General features: G+C 35.0%; 2 protein-coding genes across 2 annotated transcripts; both read left to right on the forward strand.

Annotated features, from left to right (window-relative positions):
- Positions 1-1665: 1665 nt before the first annotated feature.
- On the forward strand, positions 1666-4211 carry LOC122308937 (cell division control protein 45 homolog). The gene has a single exon (XM_043122221.1). It carries the CDS (start codon positions 2239-2241, stop codon positions 4018-4020), a length of 1782 nt encoding a protein of 593 aa, XP_042978155.1. The 5' UTR covers positions 1666-2238; the 3' UTR covers positions 4021-4211.
- Positions 4212-6995: 2784 nt separating this feature from the next.
- Positions 6996-12683, forward strand: LOC122308946 (E3 ubiquitin-protein ligase RNF4). The gene is made up of 6 exons (XM_043122231.1): positions 6996-7160; positions 8304-8566; positions 8660-8714; positions 9810-9925; positions 11158-11403; positions 12245-12683. Exons 2-5 carry the CDS (start codon positions 8336-8338, stop codon positions 11377-11379), a joined length of 624 nt encoding a protein of 207 aa, XP_042978165.1. The 5' UTR covers positions 6996-7160; positions 8304-8335; the 3' UTR covers positions 11380-11403; positions 12245-12683.
- The last annotated feature ends 3038 nt before the right edge of the window (positions 12684-15721 follow it).

Genomic DNA, 15721 nt, shown 5'->3' on the forward strand with positions numbered 1-15721 from the left:
ACTAATCTGCGTATCAATACTGATTTCTTTATATTTAAAATTTAAATTAGCATTATTTTTAATAAAATCTACTTTTTAACCAATCACGTTAGATTGGTGCACATATTAATATACAATTATACTTACAACTAGATTTTTTCTTCTTTTATAGTCCTTGCTTTTACCTAAAATATTGACTTAGTTACTTTAAAATTGCCTGTATAGAATTTTTAATTTTATATGAAAGTTTAAAATATTATTTTTTAATAATATTATTATTTTATAATTTAAAAAAATTAAATTATTTATTATATTTTATGTAAAAATTTAAAAAAATTATATTAATAAAATAAAATGAGATTAAATTTTTTTTGTCTCATTTACCAAACTTGCCCCACGTATAAACGCTTTTGGTTGAAGTTTTGCTAAGCCGGTCACTTCCGGTTCCAGTATGCGGAGCGTGAATGCCTTTTGTCTTTTAAAGTTAAAAAGGAATATTCCATGTGAATTGAAATTAAAGAAACCATAAAGTAGGGCCTACTGGTGCTGCATTTTTAATGGGAGCTTTATTTAGAGGAGATATTATTTTTATAATTTTAGGTTATGAAAATTTTGTGTATTAATTTTTTAAAAATTGAATAAATTAAGAATTTATATTAAAAAAATTATTCTTTTTACAGAAATGTGTCAATCGGTGCATTCCATCAATAGACTATCAGTCTACTTAACATTTCTCATGTTGGAAATCAAAATGATAATTTTGATACTCTTTTAAAGGTTATATTTATTGTATAATACATCAACATATGATAACTATAAATAGTATTTTTCATTTAATAAATGTAGTTATTCAAGTACATCGCGTAAGTTTACTATAACACTATTAATTTGTTTTTAAGAAAATATATTGTTCATGATTTCATCTTACATCTTTCATTTTAGTCGCACACTTTTAATTGATTTTTTTATAAAGATTCTGTTTGATTGTAAGATTCGGTTGATATCAACTCAATTCAGTCTAATTTTAAGTTGGATCTAATATCTAAATACTTAATATCTAAATACATAATTCACTCAATCTATTTAATTCATTACTATTTATAAAGAACTCAACTCAATATCCAAATGCAGTATAAGTAACTAACATAAAAAATTACTTAAACCGTGCCATACTAGTCAATGAATAATAATATTTCCATTAATTTTTAATTATGTCTCGTTTTACAAAAATAAATTAATAATTCTGATTGGATTTCAAGTGTTTATTTATTTTTTATTCATCTTTTTTATGCTGCATAAAATAATAATATAATATTGACAATTTTTTTTAATAAAGTCTTACATTATTTTGAAGTTGGGTTCTCTATTAATAGCCTATACCACACGCATGCCGAGAATAAAAAAATTAAAAGAATGTGTGGCGTAGAGTGCTAACTTTAATTTTTCTTTTAAGAACTGCAATGAGATTTATTTGTTGACGTGTTAAGTCCCTATTGGATATCTGAGAGAGTTTAGATGGTTTCATGTGTTCCGTCCGCACTATATCAATATACGAAAGAGAGCTCACGCTAGTGGCGTCTACATTTGATAATTGCTCCAAAACCACGCTGTCCCGAATCTAGCGCCAACATTTTGGCGGTGGTTTTAAAAAAATTCAAAAATTTTCACAACCATTTTAGGTTTCAAAGCTGAAAGTGCCCAAAACTTGAAATCTCTCTCTCTCTCTCTCTCTCTCTCTCAGATCTGAGAGTGTGGAGCTGAACGGTGAGAGTACCTCCGAAATTTCTCTTCGGATTCGTACAAATCTCAGGTACTTCGATTCCCAATTTCCTTTTCATCTTCTTCCACTTCCCTTCTCTTTCATTTTATAATTTCTACCAGTTCCTCTTCCTCTCTCTCGCTCTCTCCAGAATTCTATTTATTTCTCTTTGCCTCAGACAGCTAATTGGATTGTATTTGATATACTCATAAAACAATTCCTTCATGAGGTCATCCATTGAGTAGCAATCTGAATCGTCAGATTAGTTTCTTAGTCAACTATTTCTTAATTTTCTCGAGATTTTGATTTCTTCTATAGGTTTCCAAGTTTTCTTTGTGAAAACTTCGGCTTGACCTTAAGTTCTTGTACCCATTTGAGCAATTATGTAAGCAAACCCGAAGCGGCTTATTGGCAATTAGTTGGCCGATTTGGTGTTTACGTTTCATTCATAAAAAAAGAAATCTTGATTAGTTTCTGTCTATGCCCAATTGAGTGGTATTATGGTGAGGGAGCAAAGGATTGAGTCGTTTTATGCAAAGCTTCGTGAATCTGTGACGGCTTCTTCGTACTCTCCTCTGCTCATATTCCCATCCACCTCTGACGTGGATTCACTTTGTGCCCTCAAGATCATTTTCCATGTCCTAGAATCTGATTCCATTCGATACGCATGTTATCCTGTCTCGTCGTTTCAGGAAATTCACAAATACGTTGGGCCGAGTTTGTCTTCGTCTAAAGAGCCCGTTTCAATTCTTTTAATAAATTGGGGGTGCCATCGGGATTTAAGGAAAATTCTGAATTTAGGCCCAGAAGCTCATGTATTTGTGGTCGATAGTCACCGACCAATTCATTTGCACAATTTGAGTGATCAGAACGATAGGGTGGTTGTGCTTTATACGCGGGACGATGAGCACCAGACTGATTTGGCGTATGATTTTGATGTTTCGGCTTTGGCAAGTGCGAGTGATTTGAATAGCGATGACGAGGCTGATGTAGAATCAGAGAGTGAAGATGAGAACGATAGTGAAAGTGAGGAAGAGGAGGATGGGGGTGGGTCAAGGAAGCGGAGGAGGGTTTCGGAAGAAAATAAGGAAGACCCACTTCATGTGTTCCGGAAACTGAAGAGGGAGTATTATCATATGGGTACTTTCCATGGAAAGCCGTCTGGGTGTTTGATGTATGATTTGTCACATTCTCTGAGGAAGAATACCAATGAGTTGCTTTGGTTGGCTTGTGTTTCATTAACAGATCAATTTGTTCATGAGAGGTTAACTGATGAGAGGTACCAAGCTGGGGTTATGGAGCTTGAACAGCATATCAACAGCTCTGGGAATTTGGAAGCAGTAACTTCGGTGACTCTTAAAGATGGGACAAAAATTCAAGCACCCAATGCGTCTAGAATTGCATATGAAGATGAACCGAGACTGATGCTATTACAGGAGTGGAATTTATTTGATTCAATGTTGTGCTCTTCGTATATTGCAACGAAATTGAAAACATGGAGTGATAATGGAATGAAAAAGCTCAAGCTTCTTCTAGCTCGGATGGGATTTGCTCTTGTGGATTGCCAACAGAAGTTTCAGTACATGAATCTCGAAGTAAAGCGAAAGATGAAAGATGAATTTGGTAGGTTTTTACCTGAGTATGGGCTTACTGATTTCTACTACCGGAGTTTCTTGCGGTTACATGGTTATCGCTCAAGGGTGTCAGCTGCAGATGTGGTGTATGGAGTTACTGCACTGCTTGAATCCTTCGTGAAATCAGATGGCTCTTGTGCTTCCAAGCAGTTTGGCATAGCTTATGATGCTCTCTCCTTGAGCAATATTGATAAGCTGAAAGCTGGAATGCAACATGCAATTAGGATACAGAGGGCAATTCTTAGACAAGGAAGCACATCAATAACTAAGAGTGGTTGTATAAGAAGTGGAAGAAAATTTCGGTGGGTAAAGCTTGAAGATTCAGTGGATACAAAACTGCTGGGCTATCCCCAGGCTTTGACTAAATTTTGTTATTTTCTGATGGATGCTTTGCGAGAGAAGGGAGCAAGGATGAAACCTTTGCTCTGTGCTTGCTTGTCGCAAGAGCCTAACAAGGTATTGATTGTAGGAGTTTGTGGGAAGCCTCGACTTGGGGCAGTTCAAGGAAATGCATTTGGAATTGCATTTAGAAATGCAGCTGAGGAGATTGGAGTGGCATTTTTCCATGAGTTGTTTGAATCTTCATGGATTTTCCTGGATGCAGCTGCGGTTAATTCCTTTATGGTCAGGTTGACTGAAAAACTCTGATGTAGGACTGTAATGCATGTATGTCTAACACAAACCCTCAGCGTCTTTAAGCATGTTTTTTTTCCGTCATTATAGTATGTCTGAGATGATCAATAAATTATATGCTATAATTGATCTTGTATGAGTAAATGTGATTTTCCTTTCTGACTCTTAGAAATTGAGTTATGTTATATCATTATTGTTCTTTTAAACACTGTCTAATTGACATTCTGTTGTTTATACTACCGTTTGTGCAAATCTCTTCCAGGTAGGCATATGCTATCATTCGTTACATACGCATGTCTTAGTTTAGAAACAGTAGTTCCTTCAGTAGGAGAATGAATGTCAATTGTCTAAGCCGAATGCTGAATCCTTCATGTTTGAGAATTTTCATCTTTCCTTATTGAGCTGTCTAAAAATGTTACACCTAAGAATAGAATTGAAATGTGTAAAAAATGAGATGTACATGCATGCACTCAGAGTCCTGCCAAAAGGAAATGATAGACATTTCTTGAAGCAGCGCACGGTTCATGGTAGGTCAGCATCTATGATTTCATAATGACTGTTATGATCTTGGTTCCTGGGCGATTTAACTGTTAAGGTCATTTTGAGAAATAAGATATACCACCTGGTTTAAGATTTGGATGTCAAAGGGTGAGTGTAATCGTCTGCACATGACACCCATTTGTGTTGCTTTTGGAAACATGCTTGATAATGTTAAATGGGTAAGAAATGTAATTTATTTTATGGAAAATTCTACATACCATACTCTCATCCCACCATGATGAACTAACATTGTCCTTCAACCTTCAAATGTTTCTCTTAAGATATAAAGGAAGATCTAGGGGTGATACAAGTGCCACATTTTATATAGTAGGATGCAAATAATTATTACATATAGGAAAAGGTATGATAATATAAGGGCATTGGTTTTAGGAAAAGGTATATGATAATTTAGGACTAGTGCCAGATAATAGCTGTGGCAACTGCTGTTGGAAACAACTTTTCTGGTAAGATATCTTTTCATCGTTCTCCTTAATGAATCAATTTTCTTTTTTCGAATTCTAAGTTTGTTGTGAAGATTCTAAATCTACTGATAACTTGGTAGAATCCTTAAACAACTTTTCATTGTGAAGATTCTAGTTAGTCCAGAGTAAAAATAGCTACACCGTTTCCAAAGCATTGTGCGAGTTTGAGTAAATGTGAAACGATGCATTGTGTACCTTGTGGTGAGGATCTTATTTGTCATGTCTTGAATCAGGTTGGTTGACTTTAAATAAAGATAAGCTCCATTCAAACGTTCATAATCAATTTTTGAGTGTCTTTTATGCATATTTCCATGTAATGTTATTATATTAAGCAATGCAACTGTGTAAGGCATATCTTCTACAGGGTTAAACGTGAGTGGTGTTAGTTAAAATATTAACTGATGAGTTATGAGGAAGTATCTGTTTACACCTTGTTTTTTACCTTCACTTACTCTGTAAAGCATTAGGACTCTAATTACTGTTTAAGTTGTGACAGTTATTTATTCAATCCATCTGAGAAAAACAAGTCCACATTTTTTGATTAAAACATAAATAACACTCAATACCCTTGTGTCGATTTTCTGGTCAAGGAGCCTTTAGATTGTGGTGCAAAACAAGGTCAAATGTAACTTCCAACGTCAGTCTTGGGCAGAGCTTTTAGTGTAATGTAGTTTCTTCTTGCGCTCCTAGTCCTGGGTTTATAGTTATAGTTTTTGCAAAGAACTCTTGATCTTCAGGGAGATGCACACAATGGATGAGAGCATTCCTCATTATTCTTATTTTTTTTTGCATGTAATTGTTATACCATTTCTTGTTTTTGCTCAAAACCTGCAGCCACCATTTTGAGCACTTTGCACAAATATACTGTCAAATATATGTATCATGCCAATGGTAACGGTGCATGATGGGGTGAGAGGTAAAACCAAGAGAACAACCGACAAAACCAATTTGAAAAAAAAAGAAAAAACTAGAAAAGAAGTGGGGTTTGGGGGTTGGGGCTTACATGGTATGTTAAATTCTGCATTGCAATTTGCCAGTGCTTGGCTTTGGTATCTTTCATTTTATATTTATTTAAGTAATGTTTGGTATAAGTTTCAAATATACATATTTTTTTAAATATTTTGATGTGGTGTCTACTTTTTATAAAGGGATTGTGTTGAATTTATCTATTTGACATTTATACATATAATTATTTTATTTATACGAATCAAAAATCTTATAAAACTAAAAGAATAATTATTAAAAATTCTCGGAAGTTGGATATTAGGTATTATTATTTTATCTTATATTGTATCGATTAAAGTTACTTTTTATGCAAATAATTTAATAAAAAATATTTTAGACATAAAAGGATTACAAAAATATAATCTATGGTTTGATGTAATATATTAAATTATAAAGTTATTTTTATTGTAAAATAAATTTAATAAATTTCATAAAATTATATCAGTTTGTGAATTTATTTTTATGTAATCTCTTTATAGACATAACCGTTTTCAATTTAATTACATGTTATGTTGTAATAGGACGAGTCTCACATCATTAGTAATCTCTCTCTTTTATGATGATTATAATTATAAAGAAATTTATAAATTAACGTAAAATCATAAGAAATTCTTTTATAGGAAAAATAATTTTACTACGGCGTACTCGCCGTACTGAAATTCTTTTCCGCGAGTAAAAACGGAGTGGTATGAGGTCGGGCGGAATCATTTTCAGCGTCACGGCCTACGTACTATAATATTCTGAATTTCAGGCTTTTTTTTTTATTATTATTATTAAATTTAGAAGTGAATCCCCAACACGCGCAATTCCCGAACGTGTCAAAAAAACGCTCTGCATACGGCTCACGCACGTGACACGTGTCCATTCAACGGTTCTAGGGCCACGTGGAAGCGTCTAGCCCTCACCGCCTCCGTTTTGTCTCACTGGCCGTTCGTCTCCATAGTCTCCCTAACCCTTATATATTGCAGCACTTCTCGGCTATGTTACCCTTTCGTCTCAAAATACCCCTTTTCTCCTGCTCTCTCTGAAGAACGTTCTCTCTCTCTCTCTCTCTCTCCCTCTCTCTCTCTAGATTATTTTGGGACGGAATTTGTATCAGAATTTGATCAAGAAAGGCACGGTATAAAGGTACTTTTTTTTTTTTTTTTTTTTGTGAATTCGAAATCTTTAGTTTCCGTTTGGATTTTTCGCTTGTTTTGTTTCAGTCGATAGATCAGGTAGTTGTTTGGATCGCATTGTTACGGTGATCGGAATTGCCTTGGATGATTTTTTTCCCCTGATTTTGTGATATCTGACCTTTCTTGAGGTTAGGGATTTAGGAATTGAATGTTTGCGAGGAAAAGTCATTTCTTGGGTATTTGTTTATGGATTGTTGAATCCGATTCCTTCGGAAGTTTTGGAAAATTGAATGCTTGTCTATAGAAACGAAAAAGTATTTAGGAAATATCGAATTTTTAAGTAAGAATTATAGTAATTTTACTGCTATTCTATTAATATGACTGAAATTGTAAGGGCAGATTCTTGTCTTTTTTCTAAGCGTGATCTGATTTCTGAAGTATTTTCTGATGGTGGAAATAGTAGTAAAAAATTTTCTGTGAAAAAGCTTAAAGGTTAATAAAGTTAAGATGATTTATATGTTATTTTTGATCAATAAACAAAATTTTTATTGATCATGAAAGAGGCAAAAGTCTATACAAGAGTGATGCCTATGCGAACTAATTTATTATTTCTGTTTTTTATTTTTAGTGTATTTGTGCCCTCAGAGTTCAGGCCATGCGTGCTTGACAGTAATGGGCTCGATTTGAAATTTCAGTTGTATGAAGTTGATAACCTTTCCATCTATATGAAGGTGGCTGTCTTGTGCTGTGTGCCCGTAAGGTTTGTGGACCCTTAGAAACAGATAGAGCCTTAACAAAATGGAAACTTGGTATTGATCTGTGTTTTCTTGAATTAGACAAACATTTAGGCACATATTTTTGGAAGACAAAGAAATTTTGAATTTTTTATAGAACAGTAGCGTGTGTCACAATAGTATCATATGCCATAATGCCAAAGTGCTGGGCAATATAAATGCTTGATTGTGGGAACCTTGGTGCCACCTCTCATCGATGACATTAGGGTTGGTTGCGTGAAAATGTGAAGTTTATTAAGTATGGATACAAGGATGCAGCTATATAAGTGGTATTTATGTATTTATAAAATGAAATGTGTATTTCCTACTTTGTACATTCCAGAAAAATTGATATCATTTGTTTGGTTTATGATCTTCAGGCTTTGGACTTTGATAGAAAAGTCATATTAGCATGAGTTCTCGGGCAGCCAGGGGGGCTCCTGTAAGAGGGTACCGTCGTCGGAAGACGGTACTGGACTTAGACCTCAACACTGCACCACCAAGTGACAGTCGGGATCTGGAGGGGACCTCAACCCAGGTGGAGCATAATGGAATTCAAGGGCGGTCTGCGCTACCTGCCATGATTGATGTTGAGGCCATTGATGACGATGTTGTTGAATCTTCCCCAAGGGCTTTTGCTCAGGTATGCTTCTTTTGTTTTTTTTTTTAAATCTGCTTATATATGGTTTGATGTTCTTGCAACTCATCGCATCAACTATGTTCTATCTAATGTTAGGCCAAAAACAATTCCAGAAGGAATGGTGGAAGGGCTGTTGTGGATGTGGATCTAGGTGAGCATATTAATGCTGTTGTTGTTCTTTCTGAGTATTTGGTTTCATATCATTGTCACCCAGTTCTTTCTTTCTGCACGGTGAATTCGTTTGTCTATAATATCTAATAAGAGGATTGAATGTTTAGTACTTATATATCTGTCTGATGATTTAGCTGAGAAAATCTGTCTGTTTCTTCATGCTGATTGGTTGAGTGGTTTAAGGGCTCATTCTCTAGAAGACTGATGTTTTATGCTCCATATCAACAAATGCAATTTTTCAAAGCTTATTTTAGCCTTGTGACCAGGTTGACGACTTTCTGACATGGAATAATGTGGAGACAAGGGAGCATAATCTTTGAAACAATTTGGAAGCGAAATTCTCCTCCTGTCTTGCCATTTCCTAGATTTTAGTTAGTAAAAGAATAATTTAGCTAGAAAGGGTGCTGAATGTGCAAAGAGGAGGCTCTTAATGCAAGGAAAAATGAAGAAGCTATTTTATGAAAATGAGTTGAGTGCAATACAATAATTCCAAATTTAAGGAAACCAAGAAAGTGATTCTTTAGTTGGATTTAATAAGCATTCTGGAGAAATTAGAGCACTTTCAAAAGTACACGAGGAAATGTGCAAATATATCATCTGTTTGTTTGTGGGAGGCATGTGTTGTTTGCTGTTTTTCTTTCAAACAAATTATGTCTGTTTTATAATTGGTGGGCTTGCTTATTCAAATTGTAACTTTATGATCAGCAACGATGAAATTCTGTGGTGTCCTTCTGCTCTTTTGGTGGCAGAAAAGCTTTATTGTTTGAGTTACAGAAAATATAATGGTCATTTGAGTTGCCTGTATATGTTTTGGATTGTCACGAATTCTTTGTTTATGTGTTAGGGCCGTTGTTTTTTTTTTTTTTCAAGTTTATACTATATCTATAGAGAACTTTTGATAGCAACTGAGCTGGGCCATGTGCTAGCAATTTGTAGCAGCCAAATGGTCTACTGCCCATTTTTAACTGCTTAATTTGTTTGTTCTTAGCTGAATCTACACATATATTTGGCATTGCAAGCTTTGCTCACATCACTGTTTTTTCCCTCCCCACTCTTTTACCTGTGGCCATTGCAGAAGAAAGGACTAGGGTTGCCCAGAATAACCGTAACAAGCGAAGAAGAGATCCACCCAACCAAACAATTATTAATTGTGATTTATACATAAATTTGGAAAGCAGCAGTAACTCTACGGTAACAGCAACCCTTATTGCTATATGTAATATTGTTTCATTATTGGTTGTTTATGCGTTTAGGTTAATGGATGGCTTGGTAACCTTTATTATAGATGTCTCCATGTTTATATCCAAGTACTAGTTATTTCCCCTGCAGGCTGAAAATTTTATGCTTAAAAAGACATTACACATTCAATTTACTTTTCAAAGGGTTGGGAATAAATGACAAAAATTAAATGTAGCTAAACTTATAACCATGCATAAACATGCTTGAGTTAAATTCATGTAGTTATGGCTTTTAGATCCTTGGGACTATTATTTAATTCAAAGAGGACAAATGGTAAGCATTATGAAAATAGAATTTGTTATAAGATTTGATGTGTTCTTTCCTAATCATGTGTTTGAATCCGTGGGTCTGCATTTTGGTGATGTTTATTTGCTGCATTCTGAACCAAGCCCAACCTCTTGTTTTGCGACGCATTGTAGCTGTTGGTTGGCATTTTTTAATCTAATTCCCGAGGTGCATCTTGTTTGGTGGATTTGATTACTTTTTTACTTTTTAGATTACTGTTATAGAATATGGTAGGTTGGGGGGGGGGGGGGGTTGTTATCTTGTTTCCAAACTAGTGAATTTTTGGTTTGCTATTAATCAACTCACCTATGAGAGTTAACTAAAAAAAAAAAAACTCATCTATGAGAGTTTAACCTGTTTTAGGGGTTGCTGATGCCATTTGGCCCAAAGGCCTTGGGCTAACAAATGATTTCCCACATCAAAGCCTTATTAGTGAGACTTGGCTTCATTAATTACAAAGAAGCATGTGTATATCTCCCTTTCATCACACACGTCTGAATTGTGCCTGCCATTTATCCATCCCATATCACCAGCTATTTTGTGCCATGTTCGGCTACTTCACCCATTTTGAAATGGTTCTAGTAACACAACGTGGCATGTTAGGCACATGGTATCATCCTCTGTTGCTAGTGGCGACTTTTTGCTAACCCTTTTGCTATGATTATGAACCACCCATTCCTTAAGTTATTTGATGGACTTCCACATGTGCAAAGTCTTATTGTTTCATTAATTTCTAGTTTGTTTATTTGTATTTCAAGTTAAATTACTCATATTGTTGTTGAAACTGATGTTATTTTGTTTGGTGTGCACTCTTGCTCTATATGTGTGTTGTGGGGATGTGGGGTGGGGGTTGTGTGCACACTTGTGGTCTAAGACTAACTTTAATATTTCCATGGCAGAGAGAGAGTGTGACAAAGCTGCCTTCACCACCAAAGGAGCCCACATTTACCTGTCCAATTTGTATGGGTCCATTAGTTGAAGAAATGTCTACGAGGTGTGGTCACATATTCTGTAAGACATGTATTAAGACTGCAATGCGTGCACAGAGTAAATGCCCCACTTGTCGGAAACACATCACAGCCAAAGAACTCATTAGAATCTTTCTTCCTACAACCAGTTAATGCTCCGGCTTTATATTTGATTATGTAAGTTTTGCTTTATCTCTTTGAATTTGTAGCAGTAGTAAATTATGACATTATGGGAAGTATATATGCTTATGATACTGAATATATCTTGTGGATGACAAATTACTTAAAATCCATTTGGTTGGTTGTGTTAGTGTACTGACATATGTCAACTTTTAAACCATAGAAACGGGTAATTTTTTATTTGATCCAAGATCTGATGATACTGTGGAGTATCATCATGTCAAATCTAGCATGCGTGATAATGATGATGAGGTTGAAACTTAAAATTCATTTGGTTGGTTGTGTTGGCGCACTGACATATATCGAGTTTTAACCATAGAAACGTGTAATTTTTGTTTCTCTTGATCTTGTGCTGTGCCTCTTGTTTTATTAAATAAAATCTTCTATACTAGGAAAAAAACTGGTGCAATATTTATTTATAGTAGTTCAGGGTGCTAAATTATTTGGAGAGTATTTTTACTATTCGTATGATTTGATCCGAGACCTGATGATATTATGGAGTATCATGACAAATCTAGCATGCGTGATAATGTTGATAAGGTTGAAACTTAATCTAAAGTATTCAGTTTTTTGTTTATTATATTTGTTAGTTTAGTGAATAAGCTATGAGAATGATAATAAAAAACAGAGGGTTTTTTTTTTTTTGGTGTCAAATGATTTATTTATCGTGGCAAAAAGAAAATTATTTCAGTGTATCTAGTTGGCACATGTACGGGAGAGTTCACCATTTTTATTTATTAATCTGTTTGGGACCATAGCATATAGTGACTGAGACTGTAGACTGTTGATCGGGAGTAAACATCTTCAACTACTGACAGGGTTGCTCTTTTGTCTACAGGATCCAAACAATGCTGAGTGAAAGGGAAATGGAACAATTGTTTCGGCTTGTTGGTACACAATTGTTTATACTCCTAACAATTGTCTGAAAATATGATGCAGTTCAAGCTAAATATACCTCATGATATTGGTGGGTTTTGGTCAAGAGCAAAGCAAAATATATGTTTGGAGTACGTGTCAAGAACAAAGTTATTTTTACCTATTGTTGTCCTGAGACACTTTGTGTCTGTTAGTGTAGGCTAGACGCTGCCTGGCTTAGGTGTTGATGGGAATTAGTAGTTGGGACTGGACGGTCTAGAGGGAATATTAGGGTAAATTATATGAATACACCGAGGTTGAGAGTAATTTTATTGGTCCTTTCCTCATTGGGTTGCAAGTGAGAAACAACAATTATTATATATGTTAATGATCAGCAGTGGGATCTATCCAGTTTCTGTTTCTTTTTCTTGTATTTTTAAAGGTATCATATATCGATATGGGTGGGAGATGAAGATTATAGCAATCTGCATATATATCGCCATTTAAATGGTGGTGTTTAGTTGGCATTAGAAGATCATTACTTGAATGCCACCGACGCGGTAGAAAAAGGGAAATGGCCAGGTGGTCATCTTTCTTAGGTTCCGTTTTAATGTTTACGTTGAGTTAAAATGAGATGGATTAAGTTCTTTATAAATTATAATGAGTTAAGATAATGGTGTGAGTTTTGTGAGATTTAATTAAGATGAGTTTAAATATGTTTAGATTTATTTATATAAATTGAAAAAGATTGTAAGTCTTTTATGTAAAGGTATATTGAATTAAAAAAAAATTAGGAGTTTTGTATAAAAATATTTTAAATTTAATGATATTTAATAATTTAAAAGTTAAATATTTAGATTTTGAATTCAGTTTAAAATCAATAGATTTTGATCCTTTATATATTGGAATTAAGATAGAGATATTGTGGCAAGAGAATCTCGATTTGATGACGTGTTGAACAAGGTTTATTATTGTTATGATTTCTAGCCAGCTATGAAAGTGTACGATACGATAAAAATTGTGCAAGTTTATGTACGGACTGGGTGATTGATGTGGCAGTATAACTACCATGTAATTTTGCCACGTGGGATCAGCCCGTTGCCGACGTAATTTCGATTTCGAGATCACATGACACCTTTGTTGACTGGTTAACTGTAAATGTTTCGAGGGTTGGCCAGTCCGACGTGGCAATAATTGCCACAGAAGTTCCAGGAGGGACACAGGTTTATGTGTAACTGCACAAAGAGCTTGTCTTAACATGAAAAAAAAAAATAAAAAAGCTCAATAAAATTTACGAGTCAACTAAAGACAGCAGAGCAGAAAAAGTAAAGCTTGGGAATAACATTTGCATTGGTCAAGAAAGGCGTCCAAGGCCTTGTAAAGACAAAAAGAGGAATGCGTGAAAGTTAAGGCAATAGCCCCTAGCCAACTACTCTCTTTAAGAATGAGTATTGCATCGGCTTTAAGAGTAGAAAAGTCGGAACAGCATGTGAACACGTTACACTTGGTTCGAGATCGGAAGAGCGGAGGGCCGTTGATGTTACGGATGTGGTCGATCGTTGACATAAAGCTTAGCCAAAGCTTCTGTCATTCCAATGCCAGCATTTAGGTTAGCCTTTAGTTCTTTTGGAAATTTAAAAAATGTATTTTTCTTTTTCTTATAAATTTATATGTATGAGAGAGCGCGAGTCTCTCTTTTCTTTATGAGAAATATTTTTTACAGTCGGGAAATGTAGTCGGCGTGCAGTCGTGGAGAAAAAAGTAAATTAATACGGGACCTACATGAAAAAAAAATTATTTTTATAACTTTTTTTTTATTCATGTAGGTCCTCCTGAATATAAAATAATTTTTTTATAATTTTTTTTATTCATTCTGTACAGCCGACTGCACGCCGACTACATTTTCCGACTATACGTAGCAAAGCCTTTTCTTTATTCGGGGTGAGAGAGGTTTATAATATGGATACTGGGCCATCGATATTGGGTCTCGACAGTTCTTTCTCTAAAAGTGCAAAATATATTCATTTATTTATTTTTTTTCAAGCATTTTTAGATTACTTTAAACATTTTAAAAAAATCATTAACTTATTTAAAAGCACTTCATTAATAATTAAGTGAAAAAAGAGAGAGGAATCGGTGACTTTTATCGGGATGCATCCACCCATCATTTTCCTTATAATATAGCCAAAGCCCCTTTAATTTAGTTTTAAACCATTACAATATAACAATAGTCACATGAGTACTGCATCCCCGTGACGTTCGAGCCTTAAGTACTAATTAAGACTTCTTATTTCTATAGTTATATAGTGGTCTTGATTTTACTCAGTAGATACGAGGCAGCACAAAGATACGAACTGCATTTTGTTATGGGTGTACTTGGGCATGTTGATCCCCACCATCGCCTTTGGAATGGTCTCCGTGGTGGCAGCCATTGTTTTTATGATCATGCTTGCAAGGTTTAGAGCCATCATCACCATCTTTAGGGCCACCAGGCTTTGGGATGCCTCCATAACCAGGGTAACCTCCATAATGACCATACCAGGCCGGAACAAAACACAGTACGGGACTCCATACGGCCATGATCTACAGAAAAGAGATTCGCCATGGTTCTTTTGATCAGAGTTGTAGACGTGATCACCTTTGCTTGGCTCATCATATTCCCAATATCCTTCAGTTCCAACTAGAAATGCCACGAGGAACAGAACGAGAACGAATGCCGATTTGGTAGTAGTCGTTTTTGTGCTCTCCATGGTAATATCTATGTTTCAGTCTCCCTGTTTTTTGCGTGGAAGAGAATGGTTTCAATGTCAACTAAATTTGTAGTGAGAGTTTTGAAAACGATGAAATTTTTTGTTACTTGGTTTAGCAACGAAACTAAATGGTCTTTGCATGCATGGGGCTCTTGGATTGTTATTCATGCAATCAGGTGGCCATGGAAAGATACGTACTTTCATATTGCAGGGTCCATGCATAATAAATTTCATGGTTTTGATATTATGGTGGTTTGTATATATATATGATGGCCTCCATTAATAGCAGTAGTAATGAGTAGATTCAGAGGGCTTATGATCCCATGCATCTAAGTGGAATGGCGTGTGATTAGGATTAGAGTACTCATGATCAAAGTTCAGCAGGCCTCCGATGTAGAAGGTTATCCATGGTCTCACGGCTGAAGTACCTCCCATGTTATGTGAATTCATAATGTAACACGTAATTACCTCAATTAATGGCCCTTTCCTCATTTAGTTGTTTAATCTATTGACAGCTCTACATCATACACTTACTTTTCCTCAACAGATGTGGTGTAAAGCTACTAAAGTAGAAGAATACGAGAACTCTTATTACAAAATTTTGTTGAAAGTCATTCAAATGACCCCATGGCTATGCCACCAAAGACTATAAATGAGATTTTTGGTGATCTATTTTTAATATTATCCTGTTATGTGCGGCAGTTGGTTTA

This window comes from Carya illinoinensis, chromosome 1 (assembly GCF_018687715.1).
Source record: "Carya illinoinensis cultivar Pawnee chromosome 1, C.illinoinensisPawnee_v1, whole genome shotgun sequence".
NCBI lineage: Eukaryota > Viridiplantae > Streptophyta > Magnoliopsida > Fagales > Juglandaceae > Carya > Carya illinoinensis.

Excerpts from the sequence above, each read along its gene's own strand:
- LOC122308946 (XM_043122231.1), top strand. The coding sequence starts at position 8,336 with ATGAGTTCTCGGGCAGCCAGGGGGGCTCCTGTAAGAGGGTACCGTCGT. Across the intron at positions 8,715-9,809 it reads TGTTGTGGATGTGGATCTAG|AAGAAAGGACTAGGGTTGCC; the intron begins GTGAGCATATTA and ends TGGCCATTGCAG. Across the intron at positions 9,926-11,157 it reads AAAGCAGCAGTAACTCTACG|AGAGAGAGTGTGACAAAGCT; the intron begins GTAACAGCAACC and ends TTTCCATGGCAG.
- LOC122308937 (XM_043122221.1), top strand. The coding sequence starts at position 2,239 with ATGGTGAGGGAGCAAAGGATTGAGTCGTTTTATGCAAAGCTTCGTGAA.